The 20786-nt window shown below is 40.0% G+C and overlaps 1 protein-coding gene across 2 annotated transcripts in view; it reads right to left on the minus strand.

The window, feature by feature from the left end:
* Positions 1-20786, minus strand: part of NRP1 (neuropilin 1) — a 214205-nt gene that overhangs the window by 29522 nt on the left and 163897 nt on the right. Inside the window, exons 8-11 of one of the 2 annotated variants that reach the window (XM_061587883.1) lie at positions 18624-18768; positions 15005-15339; positions 8394-8538; positions 3027-3110 (exon numbers count right to left, since the gene is read on the minus strand). In XM_061587883.1, the coding sequence (XP_061443867.1) occupies positions 3027-3110; positions 8394-8538; positions 15005-15339; positions 18624-18768 (709 nt within the window). Of the gene's footprint in view, positions 1-3005; positions 3111-8393; positions 8539-15004; positions 15340-18623; positions 18769-20786 lie in introns of both variants that reach the window. The other variant, XM_061587882.1, reaches the window with a different exon arrangement.

Here is a 20786-nt window from a genome sequence, read left to right on the forward strand (position 1 = left end):
ACCAGGCTATGGTTATCTAACGTCCTTTTGAGTATGGGTTGCCAGATTTTAACTGTCTTGGAAGTGTAGCTATGAAAGCTGCACAGCTATGTAGGAAACAATAAATGTTTAGCCCTCCAGCTCATAAGGGAGTGATCATGCAGTAACTTGTAGGAGGATGAAAATGAGGCCACTTATTTGTAGGTATCTAGCTCTGGCTAACACACAGAGGCCCTATCTAGCAGATCAGACATATAGCCTTATGGGATAAGAGAGTTCCAAACAACTACAGAAGCCAACCTAATTATGGCATATAAAAGAAACAGATACACTCTGGTCTTCATAAAAGTGGAGCCACAGGAGACTTCTGCTTTCTACAGCTTCTCATTCTTGCTAGTGCTTAACAGTAATATACAAACTTAGGTGTGTCTCTAAAGAAGTAGGAAGCATAGACCACGGCTGAGTTTCAGTTTAGGTAAAATGGTACAAGGTAATGAAATAGAGGCGAACTTCGCCGGCCCCCAGTCCTAACGACCTCATTGCTAAATGAAAATTGAAATAAATCTCCCCAGGTTGTAATGAAACTGGATCTCAGCAAAGAGGCTCCTTAGCACCAAGATTATGCTTATCAGACCAGTCCCTCTTTAGCACAGGACGGTTAGAATCATAGAATCATAGAGTTGGAAGGGGCCTTGTAGGCCATCGAGTCCAACCCCCTGCTCACAGCAGGAAATCCACAGCTAGTGCATCTCCCGCAGATAGCTGTCCAGCCTCTGCTTGAAGACATCCAGTGAAGGGGATCCCATCACCTCCCTAGGCAGTCGGTTCCATTGCCGAACCGCCCTTACTGTCAAGAAGTTCCTTCTAATATCCAATCTGAATCTACGCTCCTGCAACTTAAAACCATTAGACCTAGTCCTACCCTCTGGGGCAGCAGAGAACAAATCTGTACCCTCCTCTATGTGACAGCCCTTCAGGTACTTAAAGAGTGCAATCATATCACCCCTCAGCCTTCTCTTCACCAGACTGAACATGCCAAGTTCCTTCAACCTTTCCTCATAAGACTTGTTCTCCATACCGGCTATCATCCTTGTCGCCCTCTTCTGAACCCGCTCTAACTTGTCTATATCTTTCTTAAAATGAGGCACCCAGAACTGAACGCAGTATACCAGATGAGGCCTGACCAATGCAGAATATAGTGGGACTATTACTTCCCTCGACCTGGAAACTATAGCTCTGTTTATGCAGCCCAAAACTGCGTTTGCCTTTTTTGCTGCAGCATCACACTGCTGGGTCATGTTCGACTTGCAATCCACTACAATTCCAAGGTCCTTCTCACACGCACTACTGCTAAGCCGGGTATTTCCCATCCTGTACCCATGCATTTTGTTTTTGTGGCCTAAATGCAGAATCCTGCATTTGTCTTTATTGAATGTCATTTTATTAATTTCAGCCCAATTTTCTAGTCTATCCAGGTCCCTTTGGATTTTATTCCTGTCTTCCATTGTGTTAGCTATCCCTCCCAGTTTCGTATCATCCGCAAACTTCATAAGGCTTCCCTCCACCCCATCATCTAAGTCATTGATAAAAATGTTGAAGAGTATCGGCCCCAGGACAGAACCCTGTGGCACTCCACTCCAGACCTCCTTCCAGTCCGAAGCAGAGCCACCAACGACCACTCTTTGAGTACGGTTTTCCAACCAGTTGTGAATGAGAACTGATTAGCATACATCTGTTAAAATATTGTTTTGAGGGGAAAACTTGTGAGTGTTGGCGGCAGTAGTCTAGTGGAATATTCAGAAGTGCAGGGTCCCTTCATGATAGTCACAGCCACACCCTCTCCCCCCCCTTTTTTTGCTGCTGGGTTGGGAATGAGATCCTTGTTAATTCCTTCTCCCACAACGACAGACATCTCTAGGAGCCAATAAGCATGAAAGGGGAGAGTGTCAGCTACTGAGAAGAGTCTTCTCAGTGGCTGACTCACTTACTTTCATTCTGATTGGCTCCAATCTGCAGGAAAATCTGGGCTCCTACTGGGAGGAAGGGTGGGATATAAACAAAGAAAGAAAGAAAGAAAGAAAGAAAGAAAGAAAGAAAGAAAGAAAGAAAGAAAGAAAGAAAGAAAGAAAGAAAAAAAACAAGGAAGCATGTCAGAATATCATTATCAGTGATGAACACACTCCCCTTTCATGCTGATTGGCTCATAGGATGCCAGAGACACAGGGACCCTGCTGGGACACTGCTCCCAAAAATATAAGGTGCCCAAGATGCCCCCTCAGCCCCTGGACGACTACACCCCTGGTTGGTTGATCCATAAATCACACTTTAAACAAACAAACAGATAAACAATAAAAAACAAACAAGATCATGTGTTAAAAGATTGTTTTGGGGAAAACCTCTGAGTGTTGGCTGATCCATAAATCATGCTTTAAACAAACAAACAATCAAAAAACAAACGAGATCCTAGATTTTCACTAGGCTTGCAAACTGTAACTGGTTAACTTGTAGATCAATCAACCAAAGGTTTAGTTGATTAATCCATGGAGGTCAATTTTAACTGATGAGCTGAGAGTTAAAGGCAAACTTCAGGTTTTTAAATCCTTTTTTCATTTAATTTTTAATTTGCCTGCCACCTTTCTACACTGCTGTACTCAAGGTTGCATACAAACCAGCAATGAGTTTTAGCTTTTGTTCCATGAACTGTGAAGTTATGAGATACTTCCTTCAATATCTCAAAAGGGCATAAAGATTTATGTCTTTGAAATCAGATTTGAACTGGATCAATTAATTGATTTACTGATTAAAAGAAAAAATGATTGATCTACTCCTTAATGGATTGACAGCCTAACTTTTCACATACATCAAAATGAATTTACTTAAGTTGTGGCAATGCTCACCTAACAACAACAACAAAATGCATGCATATGTTGTACTTCCTTATGAGTGATAAAGGCAAAACAAACATTGCAACTGGGAATTGATTTGAACAAAAATGGTGTTGCAGTGGAATGTGGATGGTTCTGCACCTGTCAACTGGAAGTCATCACCTGTTCCGCTGTGGCAGTTTGCTTGATCATCATCACACTCATCCATAAGGTTGCTGTCAGGAGTGGTTGGGACAGATGTAGGTACTGAAACAAATATCCCAGCATGGCTCAGTTAAAACATAATCTGAAACTTGTTAGCATTTTAATCAAAATGCACAATTTTTTGATGAACAATACCAGTTGTTAACAGTAGCAAGACCTTTCATTTCACACAGGAAACATCTCCTTTTATTTATCATCTTCCCATTTCCTGCCCTTAGCTCTTCCATTAACATGCTCTGTAGTATATTATTATTATTATTTATTAAATTTATATACCGCCCGACTAGCAATAGCTCTCTGGGCGGTGAACATAAAATAGCATAAAAATACAATGAATAACAAAATAATACTAAAATACAATCAACAATCCAATACAATAAACATTTTTAAAAGTAAATCAGTGTAACTTAAAATGCTTCAGAGAATAGGAAGGTTTTGACCTGGCGCCGGAAGGAGAGCAGAGTCGGCGCCAGGCGTACTTCCTCGGGGAGACTGTTCCATAGTTCGGGGGCCACCACTGGGAAGGCCCTAGATCTTGTCATCACCCTCCGGGCCTCCCTGTGAGTTGGAACCCGGAGGAGGGCCTTCGTAGCAGAACGTAGTGCACGGGCCGGTTCATATCGGAAGAGGCGTTCCGCAAGGTATCGTGGTCCCGCACCATATAAGGCTTTATAGGTTAATACCAACACTTTGAATCTAGCCCGGAAACATATTGGCAACCAGTGCAAGCTGGCCAGAACAGGTGTTATATGCTCGGACCGCTTGGTCCTTGTCAGCAATCTGGCCGCCGCATTTTGCACTAGTTGTAGCTTCCGAACTGTCTTCAAAGGTAGCCCTACGTAAAGCGCATTACAGTAAACCAAAACGTGAGGTTACCAGAGCATGTACCACTGATGTAAGGTCCTCTTTACTCAAATAGGGACGTAGCTGGGCTACCAACCGAAGTTGGTAAAACGCATTCCTAACCACTGAGGCTACTTGAGCCTCAAGTGAGAGGGAAGAGTCTAAAAAGACTCCCAGACTATGAACCCGGTCCTTTAGGGGGAGTGTAACCCCGTCCAGGACAGGGTATATATCCACCATCCGATCAGAGAACCCGTCCACCAACAGCATCTCAGTCTTGTCTGGATTGAGCTTCAGTTTGTTAACTCTCATCCAGTCCATTGTCGCGGCCAGGCAACGGTTCAGCAAATCGACAGCCTCACCTGAAGAAGATGAAAAGGAGAAGTAGAGCTGCCATGTCATCAGCATACTGATGACAACGCACTCCAAAACTCCTGATGACCTCTCCCAACGGCTTCATGTAGATATTAAAAAGCAGGGGGGACAAAACCCCATATTGGAGAGCCCGCGGTGTCGAGCAATGTTCCCCAAGCACTACCTTCTGGAGACGACCCGCCAAGTAGGAGCGGAACCACTGCCAAGCAGTACCTCCAACTCCCAACTCCGCGAGCCTCTCCAGAAGGATACCATGGTCGATGGTATCAAAAGAGGCTGAGAGATCAAGGAGAATCAACAGAGTTACACTCCCTCTGTCTCTTTCCCGACATAGGTCATCGTACAGGGCGACCAAGGCTGTCTCGGTGCCAAAACCGGGCCTAAAACCCGATTGAAATGGATCTAGATAATCAGTTTCATCCAATAGCGCCTGGAGCTGGCCAGCAACCACCCGTTCCAAGACCTTGCCCAGGAATGGAACATTCGCCACTGGCCTGTAGCTGTTAAAATTGTCTGGGTCCAAGGAAGGCTTTTTCAGGAGCGGTCTCACCACTGCCTCTTTCAGACAGCCCGGGACCACTCCCTCTCGTAAAGAGGCATTTATCACTTCCTTGGCCCAGCTACCTGTTCCATTCCTGCTAGTTTTTATCAGCCAGGAGGGGCAAGGATCCAGTACCGAAGTGGTTGCACGTACCTATCCAAGCACGTTGTCCACGTCCTCGAGTTGAACCAACTGAAGCTCATCCAACAAAACAGGACAAGACTGTGCTCCGGACATCTCACTAGGATCTACTGCTATAACTTGAGAGTCTAGGTCCTGGCGGATACATGAGATCTTATTCTGGAAGTGATCGGCAAACTGATTACAGCGGGCTTCCGATGATTCTACCGTGTCCAGAGGGTTTGAATGGAGAAGCCCCCGGACAACTCGAAAGAGCTCCGCTGGGCGGCAAAGAGATGATATACTTCCAAGCTACAATCCAAGAATACTGTCAGGTCAGGAATAGGATTTTAAGATGCATATTTGGAAAGAACTGATCCCAGCTGCAACAACTGGAGACTACCTGGATGGAATCTGAATTCACTGTGTCTGATCTAAATCTGTAGGGGTGGGTAGGTGGACAACCTGTTGCACCTTCAAAGTTCTCAGTGTGAAAGGGATTTCCCATTCCCTTCCATGGATGGTATTTTATGTACCCCCACTACATAAGTGAAGCTCTGAAATGGAGATGGAGTTCCATGTGCACAGCAGAAGGCCCATGTGCACAGGGAGCTTTTGGATCAGGTTTACTATAGGTTGTTGCTATGTGCCTTCAAGTCGATTACGACTTACGGCAACCCTATGAATCAGAAACCTCCAATAGCATCGGTTGCAAATCACCCTGTTCAGATCTTGTAAGTTCTGGTCTGTGGCTTCCTTTATGGAATCAATCCATCTCTTGTTTGGCCTTCCTCTTTTTCTACTCCCTTCTGTTTTTCCCAGCATTATTGTCTTTTCTAGTGAATCATGTGTTCTCATTATGTGTCCAAAGTATAATAACCTCAGTTTCATCATTTCAGCTTCTAGTGACAGTTCTGGTTTAATTTGTTCTAACACCCAATTATTTTTCTTTTTTTGCAGTCCATGGTATGCACAAAGCTCTCCTCCAACACCACATTTCAAATGAGTTGTTTTTTCTCTTATCCGCTTTTTTCAACTTTCTCATCCATACATAGAGATCAGAAATACCATGGTCTGAATGATCCTGATTTTAGTGTTCAATGACACATCTTTGCATTTGAGAACCTTTTCTAGTTGTCTCATAGCTGCCCTCCCCAGCCCTAGCCTTCTTCTGATTTCTTGACTATTGTCTCCATTTTGGTTAATTACTGTGCCAAGGTATTATAATCCTTAACAAGTTCAATGTCTTCGTTGTCAACTTTAAAGTTACATAAATCTTCTGTTGTCATTACTTTAGTCTTCTTGACCTTCAGCTGTGGTCCTACTTTTGTGCTTTCCTCTTTAACTTTCAACAGCATTAGTTTCAAATCATTACTGGTTTCTGCTAGTAGCATCCTATCATCTGCATAGTGTGCACGAATTGCTTGCTCTTAGTTCTTCCTTTGATTACATATACATACATACATATAGGTCAACATACAAGGTCATAGGTCAGCTAGTTCGGCTTATGCAAAAGATTTTTTTTAAAAAAAACCACCCTTTTTTTCATAGGAACATACCCTGACTTGGCAGTGGTTCTCCAGGATTTCAAGCAGGAAATCTTTCCCAGTCCTTCCCTGGAGATGCCATGGATTGAACTTAGGATCTTCAGCATGCAAGGCAGATGTTCTACCACTGAGCTACATCCCTTCCCCAAAGGCTCCTTTCCTTTGAACAGCAGGTCGTCTTGCCACATTAAAGTGTATTTTAAAGTTTTGCTCCCCTGAGTTTCCAAAGCAGTTTGTCATGAGCAAACTCCACATTTTGTTTGTTTGACTGACTGACTGAATTTATATCCTGCCCTTCCTCCCAGTAGGAGCCCAGAGCAGCAAACAAAAACACTAAAACACTCTAAAGCATCATAAAAAGCTTTAAAAACATCTTAAAAAACAATTCCAACACAGACACAAACTAGGATAAGGTCTCTACTTAAAAGGCTTGTTGAAAGAGGAAGGTCTTCAGTAGGCACCGAAAAGATAACAGAGATGATGCCTGTCTAATGTTTAAGGGGAGAGAATTCCAAAGGGTAGGTGCAACTACACTAAAGGTCTGCTTCCTATGATGTGAGGACTGGACCTCCTGATAAGATGGTATCTGCAGGACGACCTCACCTGCAGAGCGTAGTGATCGACTGGGTATATACATTATATAGATTATCTATCCATATAATAAAACAGATTAATACAGTCATCAAATAAAACCAGAAGCCTTGAACGAGATAAAGTTATTGAGGGTATGCTTGAGTTTTATGGACTGTGTGTCATGTCTAAAATGGATCCATTAATTCATTCCCTTGGGGGTAATCTGTTGGGAGCTGACATGTTGGTAGTCAGGGTAAGAGCTCATGATGGGCAAAGGATTAACTATTCTGGAATAAAGACCGCTCTGTTTCAATTTTCCCCGTGGCTACCTCAGATTAGGATTATGAACACTATACAGGTCTACTCAGAACTAACGGATTCGAATGGGCTGCTCTTAAATAAGTGTAGAGAGGAGTTTTTATCTAGTATGACAGACTAATACAGCTATTGCTCTGGAAAGGCTGCAAAAGATTTCTTCTGACTAGTGTGCTGCATGTTCACACATGATAGAATCCTGCCAATTTGTTTTCAGACAACTGCTGCTGCTGCTATTGGGACTTCTTTACCCCTAGGCACACAACCAGAAAAAATGCAGTAATGATAATAATAATTTTTAAATATATATATAAAAACATGCTGTTCCAATTGTTCTGAAGATACACACAGAGGGGGGAAACACTTTAAAAAGCCACGAAAAAGGAGGAAATGAATGGGAAGGAAGGGACTAAGAACATACGAGCCTGCTGGATCAGGCCAGTGGTCCAGGTAGTCCAGTATCCTGCTCTCATAGTGGCCACCCAGATACCTGCAGGAAGCCCATAAGCAGCACCTGAGCACAAGAGCACTCTCCACTCCTGCAGTTTCCACCAGCTGGTATTAGGAAGCCTTCAATTATGGGACTATGACGGGATGGAAGAATGGGACAGCTTCAGGACACATCAGGACCACATAAAATGAGGTGGGGGCACAGGTTGCCCACTTGTGTGTTAATTAATTGAAGACCCCATTCCCCATCTTACCTGACATCCAAACAAATTGCAACCTACTCCCCAAAACCAAAAGAATGCAATAAATAAATATTTCTCCCCCTGCTTTGCTGTTGTAAGCGCCTTCAGTGCTGTATATAATCAGACAAAGGCTCTAAGGATGCTAGAGTAGGATAGGGATTTAAAACCCCAACTACAATTGCAAAGCACAATACTATAACATTAATGGCTAATGGAAAAGAGACCATATATTTCCCACTCCGCCATAGCATAAGCAGAATTGTATGTAGGGAAAAGAAAATAATTAATGCAACAGATTATATTTAGGCCGTGCAATTACCTTCAATTTCACAGCCCAATAGTTCCATCCTCAGTCCCAGTCCACCATGGGTGGCTCTCTCAGGGTAAACACGGATGAACTTGGTTGTTATAGGCTCAAAAGTGCGGAGCTCAGGAGTGTCATAGTTGGTGTTGCCTTCAAAAACCTGCAGAGCACACACACACAAGAATGTTGTTTAACAATCATGAGAGTTCACTTGTAACCAGCTGAGATTTTTCATGCCTATAGCATTGGAGATAGTTGATATGTAACCCAATTCCTAAATATTTTATCAAGTGGCTGACTCTGCATTCGAAAATGGGAGGGAGTAGATAGTGAAAGTATATCTGAGTACTTGCACATTGCATTTCCCACAAATCAATCTGTCAGGAACAGCAGAGAAGCTGAGTGTTTTAATGAGACATATTTTAAATGAAGCTTGGATCTGAAATTTACATATGTGACTTGGGAGGAAGGGATTCACTCTGGCTTAGATTCTGTCACTGTTCGTGTAGCTATGATAAGACACTTCTTCAAGAGGGAAATTTCAGCTCTGCTTCTCTCCACCTGCCCAGAGGCTCACAAATTATAGTTGTATTCCAAGGGTAGAAATTAAATTTTAGAAGCAGCATTTGTGAGACTGATTTCCATAAAACTAATCCTAGGAAAGGATAACTGTGGACATGCTTGCTAACTTAGATGTTTTACAGGGTGTATGGGAAATCAAGTCAAGGGGAGAGACATTTTATTTGGGGATCAGTCACTTCTGTTGCATCCATAACACCTCATCTAGGACAGAACTGGTTTAAAACCACCCTTCCAAATTTGAGCAATAGCACTTCAAAAATGGGCTATTTAAAAATCAGTGATCTTGTGGATGTGCATATTCATGTTACTGTGAAGTTACTCTTAAAGGCTAATCATAATATTATGGAGTGCTAATCATTGTTTTTGCTACAGAGAAGAATAGCTTATGGGCTTTCCTGCCTCAAATGTGAGGTCTCCCACAGCAGAACATGATGATGGATAATATAATTAAGAAAATGTTAATGTCTTACTTTACACAATGTGGTCTGTGTGTGATGTCATTTGGAGAGATGTGGAATCTTTTAAACGGGTCTGGTGAAAAAGCCATAATTTGGAAGCCAACCTTGTTATTCCTCTGACCTATTATTAGACTTGCTATATCTCTACCTTGATTACTTCTCTCTACTGTATATATTGTGCTAGCTCTATGGAGGCCACCAAGAAATGCTTCCAAGCTGGAGGTAGTTCCAGTCCAGAGTCTTCTGTGGATTGGCCCGACTGTCTCCAAACTCTAAATTCTGGTTTTGCAAAGACCACTTCTATCTGGGTTCCTCAGAAGTAAAAGATGCATGGAAACACAGATAAATATGTGTATGGTTCTAAATTTCATTGAATGAAAGCTAGCTTGGTTGCAATTACATTCTCCTTTGGAATCCAGAGTGAAGATAATGGTGCCATTTTAGGGAATTTCCAGCCTTTAGCCTTCCTTCTTCCCCACTATATTTTGATAACAACTTGCCAAATACTAAATACTTTTAAGAAGAGAACAGCACACAGAACAGAATAGAACAGTCCTCTCAGATGACCCAAAAGCTGATAAAGCAGAGGCATCCAGAAAAAAAGGACACCCAAGCCAAGTTCTTCTTTTTTATCCAGGATAAGGAGAAACTACAAGAAAAAGAACCAACAAGGGGGATCGGAAACAAAATGTTACTCCTGTTTGGGATTCCAGCCAATCAGTCATGTCTTCTTCCAGAACAGCTCTTGCTTTCATTCCTTGCCTTCACTTTTCTGTGTTTTGCCCTCCCAACAGATGGCATTCAGTAGCCACCACTGACAGTACTTGGTCTTCATTGGGCCATTTTGGGGTTCATTGTCCCATGTTTTCCCCTCCTCCCCAATATTTCTTCTTTTCTGTACTTCTGCAAACCTTGCAGTTCCCTCAAACACTCTGGTAAATCTCTCTTTTTTTGTGTGAATGGTGGCATTTTGGCTACACAAGGACCAGCAGTCAGAGAATTGACTTTGCATATCTGTTTATGTAATATATGATTAGTAAACAGAATTCACTATCATTATATATGATAAGTGTACTGAGAGCAGTCAGTAAACACATATTAAAGAGGATTAGGAGGTTGTGGAAATATATCTAATTAATTTGTAATTATTAGCATTTATTTTATAGTCACATTTTGTTTCAAACATCATAAAAGTCCCCTACTCAATGAGGGGTTGTGTTATTTACAGGGCAGGCATAGGCAGTTCCAACTATGGAATCCAGCCTTAATTGTCGTTTAAACAGCAATATATAATAATGGAAACTTTTCTATAAAAGGTTTCAGAACAATGTACTGACACATAGGCATAGAATTCAATAGACGTTTAATGGTCCCTTGCATCATAATTATACTGAATCATTGTCTTGTGTCATATGTGTAGTCTAGACCTATCTGTGATTTAATTATGACTGTTCATTCACATGCACCAATCTTTTCAGAATGGAGTGAAGGGAGGAAAGAGTCTTTCATCTACTGCTAGGTTTCTTGGGTAGTTTCAGGGAAACAAATGTATTTTCAACAGAAAAAAAAGAATATGACATTGCCTTGCAGCAATTCAGACTACATTAGTCCAAGTAGCCCAGGACTGTCTACTCAACCTACTGCCCTCCAGACAACCCCCATCAGCCCCAGTCAACATGACCAATGGTCAGGAATGATGGGAATTATAGTCCAAAATATCTGGAAGGGACCAAGTTGGAAGAATACTGATATACTTTGACAGATAGTGGCTCTGCTGATTCTCAGGGAGTACCTGAGCCTCCCTCTACTCCCAAGGTCTTGTACTTGAGGCCCTTTTGCTGGGCTGAACCTGGGACCTTCTGAACACAAAGAATGTGCTCACCACTGAGCTATGGCCCCCTATAAAAAGTGGGTTCCTGAGAGACTCCAAAAGAATTAAGGAGATTTCTGAAGGTGATTCCAAATTATCAGAAATAGGATAGAGTACCAATAGTGGCAAAGAACTGGACAAAGAATGGGAAGCCAATGACAAGTGAGGGGAAGGAGCCAGGAAGGGACTGAGAAATACACAGAAATGAATCTTGGGTTGCATGATGTGCATGGCGCTGTGACCTGTACCAAAATTATTAGTTTGATCCTTCATCCTGATTGTGTGCTACTATCTAAACAAATGGAAAACTGCTGTCTAGACATGTTCTTGCCTCCAAGCAGTTTGACACCAATCAAAGAAACAACCCAAGCAATTGTTGGGTGTGATAACATTTTAAACAATGTTGCAGATAGGGTTGCCAGGTCTCTGGTTTTTGCCTGGGAAACCCAGTTTTTGGGGGTCCTCTCTGGGTCTCCAGGTGAGTCACCTTAATCTCTGGACTCTTAGCTTTCATTTATTTAAAAAAGTACATTTCTAGGTGGTCTGGTTTAAAAGATATGAACCAAAATGTCAGCCGCCTCCCCACAATTTCTGTTAGTTCTGCCCTTTCAGGTTTTTAGCCAATAAGCAAAGTCAGGGTTATGATTGACAAGATTTGTTGACCCCCAGGCAATACCTAAATCCCATTTCAAGTTCTGAGAACAGTTTCCTTTTCCTGCTTGTCTTACATCAGGAATTCAGTAAATATATAGCTTTCAGTGGTATAAAGAGTATTTTCTCTGTACAGAATTGGGACTTGCTTCTGAGTAAACATGCATAGTATTGCATTACAACAGAAGATCACAGCAGGATCTTGATGGGCATACACAGTAAACAATTTTAGTTATAATTATAATAAAAGTGTATGTGCAGGTTTTTGTAAAAGATGCAAAAGACATATTATACATTTATTTTTCAAATAATTTTTGAACAGAAGTTTTAAAAAGTGTATATGCTGCAGTATACTTTTCTAATTAAGGAGTCAAGCGAGTTTAAATTTTAGTGGACTGTTGAAGAGGGCAGTTTATTTGTCTTATTCATATCCTGTTTTGAAAACCTTTGCAATATGAAGCTTTTCTGGGAGTAAAGCTGCAATACTAATTCCACATACCGGGAAGTTAACCCCATTGAATTCAGTTGGACTTACTTTTGAATAGACATGGTTAGGATTGTGCTGAAAATCAATAGAACTTTTGAGTGAACATAGAAAAGGATTGTGTTGTAAATCTTTCTTTCCCTGTCTGATCCTTCTTTTTTTACAGCAGTTAGGCAGGGCTTAGTTAGGTGTCACTGCTTCAATTTGGCAGGCAACTAATACTTTAAAAAATGTTCTGCAATGGCTAACTGGTTTTGACAATAAATTGTTATATGAGATGTATGGATTTTTACATCTCCAGTGTGTGTATATGGAATATTTCCAACAACCCTGTGAGGTAGGGTTGGAAACCAAGGCAGCCCACAACAAGAAATAAAGCCATTTAAAATCCAATTACCATAAAAGAAGTATAAGTTGCAAAATAGCTTAAAGTGGCATGATTCTGAATTTTGGATTGGGTGAGTGAAGTTCCTTATCACTGAACTGCAGTCCTGTGCATGCTTCCCTGTTTGAGTAAGTCCCATTAAATACATTGGGACTTCCTTCTGAGTAAACATGCATAGGATTGTACTATAAATATCTTTACAGGTTGTGTAATTAATAATAATCTTTGCCATTCATGCTTATATAAATATTTCTTCATACTATATCTTGATATGTATCTGATTTCACACTATGGTTGTAAATTACTATTTACAAATTACTATTTCCTCTACATTTTAAGTGTGCCCTTCCTTGGGGTGGTCATGGTCCTCCTCTGTTGTTTTCACCCTGAGAGGCAGATCAGGCTGAGAGATGGTGAGCAGCCCATGGTCATCCAGTAAACTTTGTAGCTTATTTCCATTTTAAAATGTAATTAAAATGATTTATATGCAGGCGAAGTTTATGAAGTAATGCAGACCCACATAATACATTTAAAGCACATCCAACTCACATTTAAAGTGCATTACTTCCCCCAAAGAATCCTGGGAAGTATAGTTTCCCCCTCACAGTTATAGTTCCCACCACTCTTAACAAACTACAGTTCCGATGACTCTGTGGTGGGATTCATGTACTTCAACTGTATGTTGAATGTGCTTTTTGTTGATTTTATGCATGTTACATTATGCTGTTTATTTTATTGGTTGTTTTTATATTGCATTATTATCTTGCATCACTCAAATATCTTGTATAGAAAAGTGGGGTAAAATGTATTAAATAAATTGTGCAGGGCAGCTGCTTGGTGCTGCAAATGGAGGATGGGCTCTAACATACAGTGCTTCCTTCCAACAAGACAGTGATTAAACTATATTTCATTTCAAGAAACAGAACTGCTTTTAATTTATTGCTTTTAATCAACAAAGTTACTGTTGTATACAGCCAAGCTTGATTAACATTTTAAAAATACTTTGGTCCTGTTTTAAAATCCACCAGTCTCCTAAATCCTAGGAATTTATCAAATTCCTTTATAATACATTTTTTCATCACGAAAGAAACATTATTAAATGTGTTGAATACTTTAGTAGGATTAGGCATGTTATACAACATCAATTTTTTTTAAAAAAGTGCTAATCTCTGAAGCTTATTTTTTTTGTTAGAAATGAAAACTCTGAGTGGACTTAATGTGTTTGCCAGCATTCATTTTTTGTCAAAGGCTGCCAGTTTTGACAGTGATGGCAACTGCTTTGAATTTAGAACCAGAAGGTCAAGCAGCATAAGGAATGCCACATCAAAAGCATATGGTACTCTATTTTCTCCCTAGGGTCTACATGAATATGTCAAAACAACATGTATTTTTAAAAACAAAAATAAGTGGTTAGATCTCATTGTTGCATTCATTTCCAGGAGAAATAGGAAAGAAAGTAGATGCATCTGTTTTAGAACAGCCAGTGTGGTCTAATGGTTAGGGTGTTGGGACTGGGACCTAAGAGACCAGGGTTCAAATCCACAGTTAGCCATGAAGCTCACTAGGTGACCTTACGCCAGTCAGTTTCTCTCCCACCCTTACAGATAGGATGGTCAGCTGCAAAAGATGATAGAGCTCCTGCACCTTAAATAGTTGTATAGATGAGAACATTTCAGCAGGTGTAGCTTGTTCTAGACCTTAATCTAATGTATTTTTCCATGCAATTTTGCCCAGTATACAAATTTCTGCAAGGCAATTTCCCTTAATATAATGCACTTTATGTTATTATCACTAATATAGGCAGTTTTATGCACACTTTGCCCAAGTTTTTGTACACATTATTTGGCTGGAGAACTGCAATGCAAAATTCGGATAAATGTGAATTTCTAGGAATGGCTGTGTTTCAGTTCGTGTATTGTTTTGGGAAGTGAGAATTAGGTAGATTTGCCTTTAAATGTAAACTGAATTGACTTTCTTCTCCATTCCTACTCAGAAGTAAGTCCTATTGAATTCAATGGACTTATTCCAGGGATGTGGGATTATGACTGTAGCCTTAGATTGGTCTGTCTATACCTATTTGCTACCCAATAGTTTTTAATGACAGGGTTTGAACCTGGGACCTTCAGCATTCAAAGAACACGCTCTGCCTCATGGTTACACACAGCTCTTCTTCACCAGTGTTCATTACAATCTTACCTTGGCCTTCCTCTTGCTGGCATCCATAATCCATTTCCAGTCTGATCCATTGTAGCTGTATCCAATCTTGAACTTTCTCATGAAGACTTTGTTCTCTCTGTGTTTGCCTCCCTGGACGATTATGCCTCTCACTATCTTCTCTTCACCAAGGTCTATCTGGAGCCACTCTTTTGAGTATGTGTGAGTGGTGGGTGGTGGCAGTGCCCACCCTACACGGCTCGTTATAAGACGGACATTTTCTGGGATCCAGTTTCGCTCAAATTCATTTGATGCAGTAATCTGAGAGTCAGTGATGAGCCCAGACACCATACCCAGCATGCCAGAGCAAGGATAATCTAAATAACAACAACAACTTTATTTATTTATTTAATGTATATCCCACCCTTCTTCCCAGTAGGAGCCCAGGGCGGCAAACAAAAGCAGTAAAAACATTCTAAAACACCATAAAAACAGACTTTTAAAATAGATAAACATCTTTAAAAACATATTAAAACAAAACATCTTTAAAAACATCTTTAAAAAATCTTAAAAAGCAATTCCAGGACAGATGCAGATTGGGATAAGGTCTCTACTTAAAAGGCATGTTGAAAGAGGAAGGTCTTCAGTAGGCACCAAAAAGGTAACAGAGATGGTGCCTGTCTAATATTTAAGGGGAACTTCTAAACGATCCAAGCCATATACATGATCTTAGTAATCCTTTCAATAACCTTGGCCAACAGATCTGTATTATTACTCTTATATTGAGGCCAGTGATAAGGTTTTTGAAATTGGGATTCTCATAGCTCGGGCTATTCACTACACTTCGTTAAACTACCTAGTCTTGGAGCCAAATAGCCACTCCCCCCCACACATGCACAATATATATATTTATGTTTACTTCATAAGATGCCTTCTGTACTGCTTCACTGCAGGGCCCGTGTTGGATGGTCTTTTGAATATTCTACCAGCTTTATAATACCTCAAATGGGCCTAATTTGATTTTCTGACTGATCACCTTTTTGCTTTCTCAAAAAAAAATTATAGGGAGTATAATGAACAAAAAATACCATAAAGAAATTCTTCTCTGCAGCAAATCACAAAAGCCTATGAAAAGTCTTTTATTTTCCAGAGATATATCTAATTTCTGAGTGAAAATAGTAACTTGAGAACTTTTATATTTAATCAAAGAAGCATTATGTGTATTCTTAAATGTGACCATTGGTATAGTTATTTTATAGTTCATTATAATAGGAATGATACAGAATATCATCATTTTTAAAAAACTGATTTTTGCCACCTCTAGCCATCTTTCTCCCTCCCTCCTTCTATATTTCATTCCTCTTTTGGTATCATATAAATAAAGTCAGGAAATGTGTTAATGTAATCCCTGTGGATTGTTGGGTTTTGCCCCGTGGGTGGGGAAACCTTAAGGAAGTTTTAGTTCAGAAAGAGAGAGAGCTGGAGAGGAAAGGAACTGTTAAGGCCATAGGGCAAGAATTCAGGCTTTAAGTTTTTTGTCTGTGGGAACCCTTGCTCTTACTACCTTGGACTTCTCTGTAAGCAACTCCAGCACTGGTGCCTTGTTGGACACATGGAACTTTGGGAATTATTATCTTCTGAAAATACACATAATATTTTTTATTTGTGGACATTGTTGTATTGTTATTGCTATATTTGCTGCCTGATTTAAACTTGCAAAATATTACAAATTGTAATTGTGTTTGCATTATTCATTTACGAAATAGCCCCATAGAACCCAACAGATTGGTACACTTGCAACAGTTTTCAAATACAGAATTAATATTTTCAATTAAACAGAGGTTGTTTATATGGTGTTTTATTTTATTTTAGCTAAAAAGACATAGTCCTGGTTCTCACTTAACACTAAGCCAAAGTGTGAATGAGTGAGAGTGGAGGTACTCACAGCAAAAATAGCAACCCCTCCTGGTCCTTCTGCTGCCATTGCTTGGCTTAGTGTTACATCTGAACCTGGGCTCATGGTTTGTCTTGCTCTAGACAACCTGTGAGCTGTAGCCAAGGTTTGTTCTTGGCTTACCACTAAGTCAGCAGGAGGAGTAAAGCACTAGCAATTTCTCCTGTGAGTATCCTCACACTTCATGCTTCACCACGTTTTGGCTTAGTGTTACATGTGAACTGGGCCATTATGAGTGACCTAGTAAAGCTGTCTCCAGTTATTCAGTGTGCCTTATACCTTATCTGTAGCATATCTTCCCATGCTTGTAAAATGTCTTCTCTGTATGAAGAAAAATCTGATTTTTAGAAGTCCATTGTTCTCCTGCAGAGTTTAATGTGCAAAACACATTTGCTGGAAAGTTTGCACCACTACATTCACTTCAAAGTGTGCATGCAAAGGCATTTTATTGTTCTGCACATGCAAAGACATTTTGTGCAGTGCTTGTGTTCTACTGAAGTGAGTGGGGGAAGTCCTTACAAGTAGGGCAGCTCTAAGGGATTGCTGGATGGGGGCAGAAACCTGTAATGTTCACTGCCCTTCTTGTACCTTGGCTCTGTGGCCTGGAACAGTCTGATTTGGAAGGCAATAATTTCCATAACTGATATAATTCCTATCCAGAAGAGAACACTCACAGAAGGCAGAGTGGTGGGTTTATAGCACGGACTTGCCCATCTGCCTAACGCTAAAGCTTTCCCTACATTAACTGGATATCCAGATGCCTGGGCAGATTTTAAATCATTCACTGCCCAATTTACAGATAAGATAGAATAGACTAGACTTGATTAATATTTCCGCTTGGACTGGATGCGTACACATGGCATTAATGTTTTAGCATTTGCATTTCTTCATTTGCAAAGCTGGCATGTGTGTTTACTGTACACATTGTGCCACTTAGTTCCTCTGCTATTCATATGCATGTCTTCTGCATTATTCTGGGAAGAGCGATGTGGTACAAAGATGCCATATGCAGCTAAGCTATGAGAACTTGTCTACCCATTTTCGATTCCAAGCAGGCACATTATGTGGTTCATGTAGCTAAGAAACAGTCATTTAAAAATACAGATATCTATGGCAGGGTGTATTCAGTTACTGGGCATGTTTTAACAATCTTTATAATCCTGTTGATAGTCACTCTGGGAAAAGTGACTAATTATATGTTTCAAAATCCATATTAGGGCAACACCTTTATTAAGCCAACCAAAATATCACAAAAGAGTGTGCAAGCTGTTAAGTTTTCCTCTGTATTGTGGAGAAATTGCTTACTATTGAATAGCTTGCGCACTCTTTTGTAATATTTTGGTTGACCTAATAAAGGTATTGCCCTAATATGGATTTTGGCATTTTCTTTTGGGCCAATATTGCTACCTTTCCTTTATTTAATTATATGTTGGTTGTTGACTACTGGAGTGCCCAATAAATAATGCAGATGCTTAGACCCATTTCTCTTTAGCATTGTATTTGGAAACAGTTGGAATGAAATTTATTAACAACATTTTGCATGTTTACTCAGAAACAAATTCCACTTTGTTCAATGGGGATTACTCCCAGATAAGTCTGTATGGGATTACACCCTCATTATACTTACTTTCCCTTCTGAAAATGTTTGTAAAATTGGAATAGTTAACAGCAAATTCTTTTTTTTTTAAAGAAAATCCTAACTCTTACCTGTAATTTTACAGCCATACACTTCAAATCTCAGTGATATCCCAGTTTCCCAGCTTGCAGGTTTGATGCGAACAAACCGTGTCAGGATTGGCTTGGGAAATGTTCTGTAAGCAACATCAGTGGGGTTTGTGTTCCCTGTGAACACCTACAGAAAGAGAGTAGGACATTCAATTTCTACTAAATATGTTTGAAACTATGTCTTATTTACCCATAAATAAGTGATTAATAATAATAAACACAGCCTTCATAGAGATTGAAGGGGAGATGGCTAAAGAGGGACATAACTAGGGTTGCCAGGCTGATGGCATGAGAATGATTCTGTATCTTTAAGAGAAGAGAAAATTCAGCCAAGTGCAGGTTTTCTTGCAACTCTGTAATGGGAAAAACCACAAGGTGAAATTTTCCCTTTCCCCTGCAGTTTCTCTTATGGATAATTCCATATTGCAGAAATGTTTAAATAGTCTGAAAGTTCTTTCTTTTCTGCCTTTTATGAAATAATCTAGATGTGTTTGCCACTACTGAATATTAACTCCATTCTTCTATTACTCTTCTTGTCCCTTGACACTCTCTCATCAAGCTACAATAACACCTTATAAGATACAATGTATCTGCTGTGGCCATTTGAGACATTCTACCAAAAGAAAGACACAGCATCCACAGACTCAGTTCAAGGAAGGTGACTAATTTCCTCATTTCATTAAACAATGCAAAACTCCAGTTTCCTGATCTTAGGCATTTCTCCTTTTATGGACAGTAATTTCTTACACCTTCCCCCAACTTTCCTGTTTTCTCCTTTGCTCAGAGCAAAATATAACAATGGAAGTAGACTATCTCATTAAAAAAACCCTTCAGGTCATCAACCTGTGCACTATACTTGATTTTCATTTTCATTGTAGAACAAGCCCCACTGAAACAGCTATTCCCGTTTTTGGCTTTTGGACAATTAGGACCATAATGCACTGCATACTGCCCAAGTTGCATCTTCTGTGTCTCATCTGTTTCTTCCATCACAGTCTTGGTAAAAATTGCTCTTCTTTTTTTTTTAATGGGAAGGAAACGGCCATGGTAGAAGATCAGCAGGAATGTCTTGCAAAACATTGACTATATTTACTACCAACCATCTGTTTAACTTATTAATATAAATTGCACAGGAAAGCTAGGCCAAGGCCTGCAGTAAAGTTTGGCTCTTTTTCAGTATGAGAAGACAAACAGGATAAAACAGTCAGGCTGTTATCTGTTATGCCTGATAAGGAAAAAGCGCAAGACTTTTCTTGTCTTTTTAACACAATATAGCAATGGTGCTGAGTGGAATATTTTGGGCTTTGACCCATGAGCCTTGCTGAGTATCTCATGATACCTATATTAAATCATGCAAAGAATATCCATTTGGTCCTGTAATACAATGCTACCATTCTTTTTTTCAAAGAAAATAATTTGATAAGTATAAAAGAAGATGTTACAACTTTCAGAATAATTAAAAGTTTGGGAATTTGTTTGTTTGTTAATAACACAGAACAGATACAGTTAAACCCAAGCACATTGAAGAAAAAAATTACATTTAATTGGACTAGCCTTGTGGAAACCATGGTGTTGAACCGGTGATATATAGGCCGCCACCTTCCAGAACGATAGGGAACCTATAGCTTAGCAGACTTCAGTGTGTTTATTTGAAGGATCCACCATTAATCCTGACTTGCAATACGGGACTCACTTCAGTTTTGTAAACTATATATACCTGTCCGCACTCTCTTATTAAGTCAACCAAATGCAAAAGAAGTCAAGGCTCAGATATTTTTAATAGTAGTATAAACAGTTTTTGCAGGTACAGCTTGCCATAAAGGGTTGAAACAGCCACACTTAATCAAGTATCTTTTTCTGTACTACACAGCTATTAAAATGAAAGGAGTTCCATCTCATGTTGTTTCTTGACACCCTCCTTTTTCTTTTTCTTTTGAAAAAGAAATCCAAACGAAAAAGAAAATAGTGCTGAGTCACTGATACAACCCGACCTTAGGTGGTGCCAGTGGTGCAGCTAGGTAATTTTAGACACTGGACTTAATGAACTTGTGGGGGCTTCCCTTTAGACAGCCATGTATATTACTTCAGTTGTGATTCAGCACACAATTAACATTTCTCTTCTTCCCTCTCCCCTACTACCATTCC

This window comes from Rhineura floridana, chromosome 10, assembly GCF_030035675.1.
Source record: "Rhineura floridana isolate rRhiFlo1 chromosome 10, rRhiFlo1.hap2, whole genome shotgun sequence".
Lineage (NCBI taxonomy): Eukaryota > Metazoa > Chordata > Lepidosauria > Squamata > Rhineuridae > Rhineura > Rhineura floridana.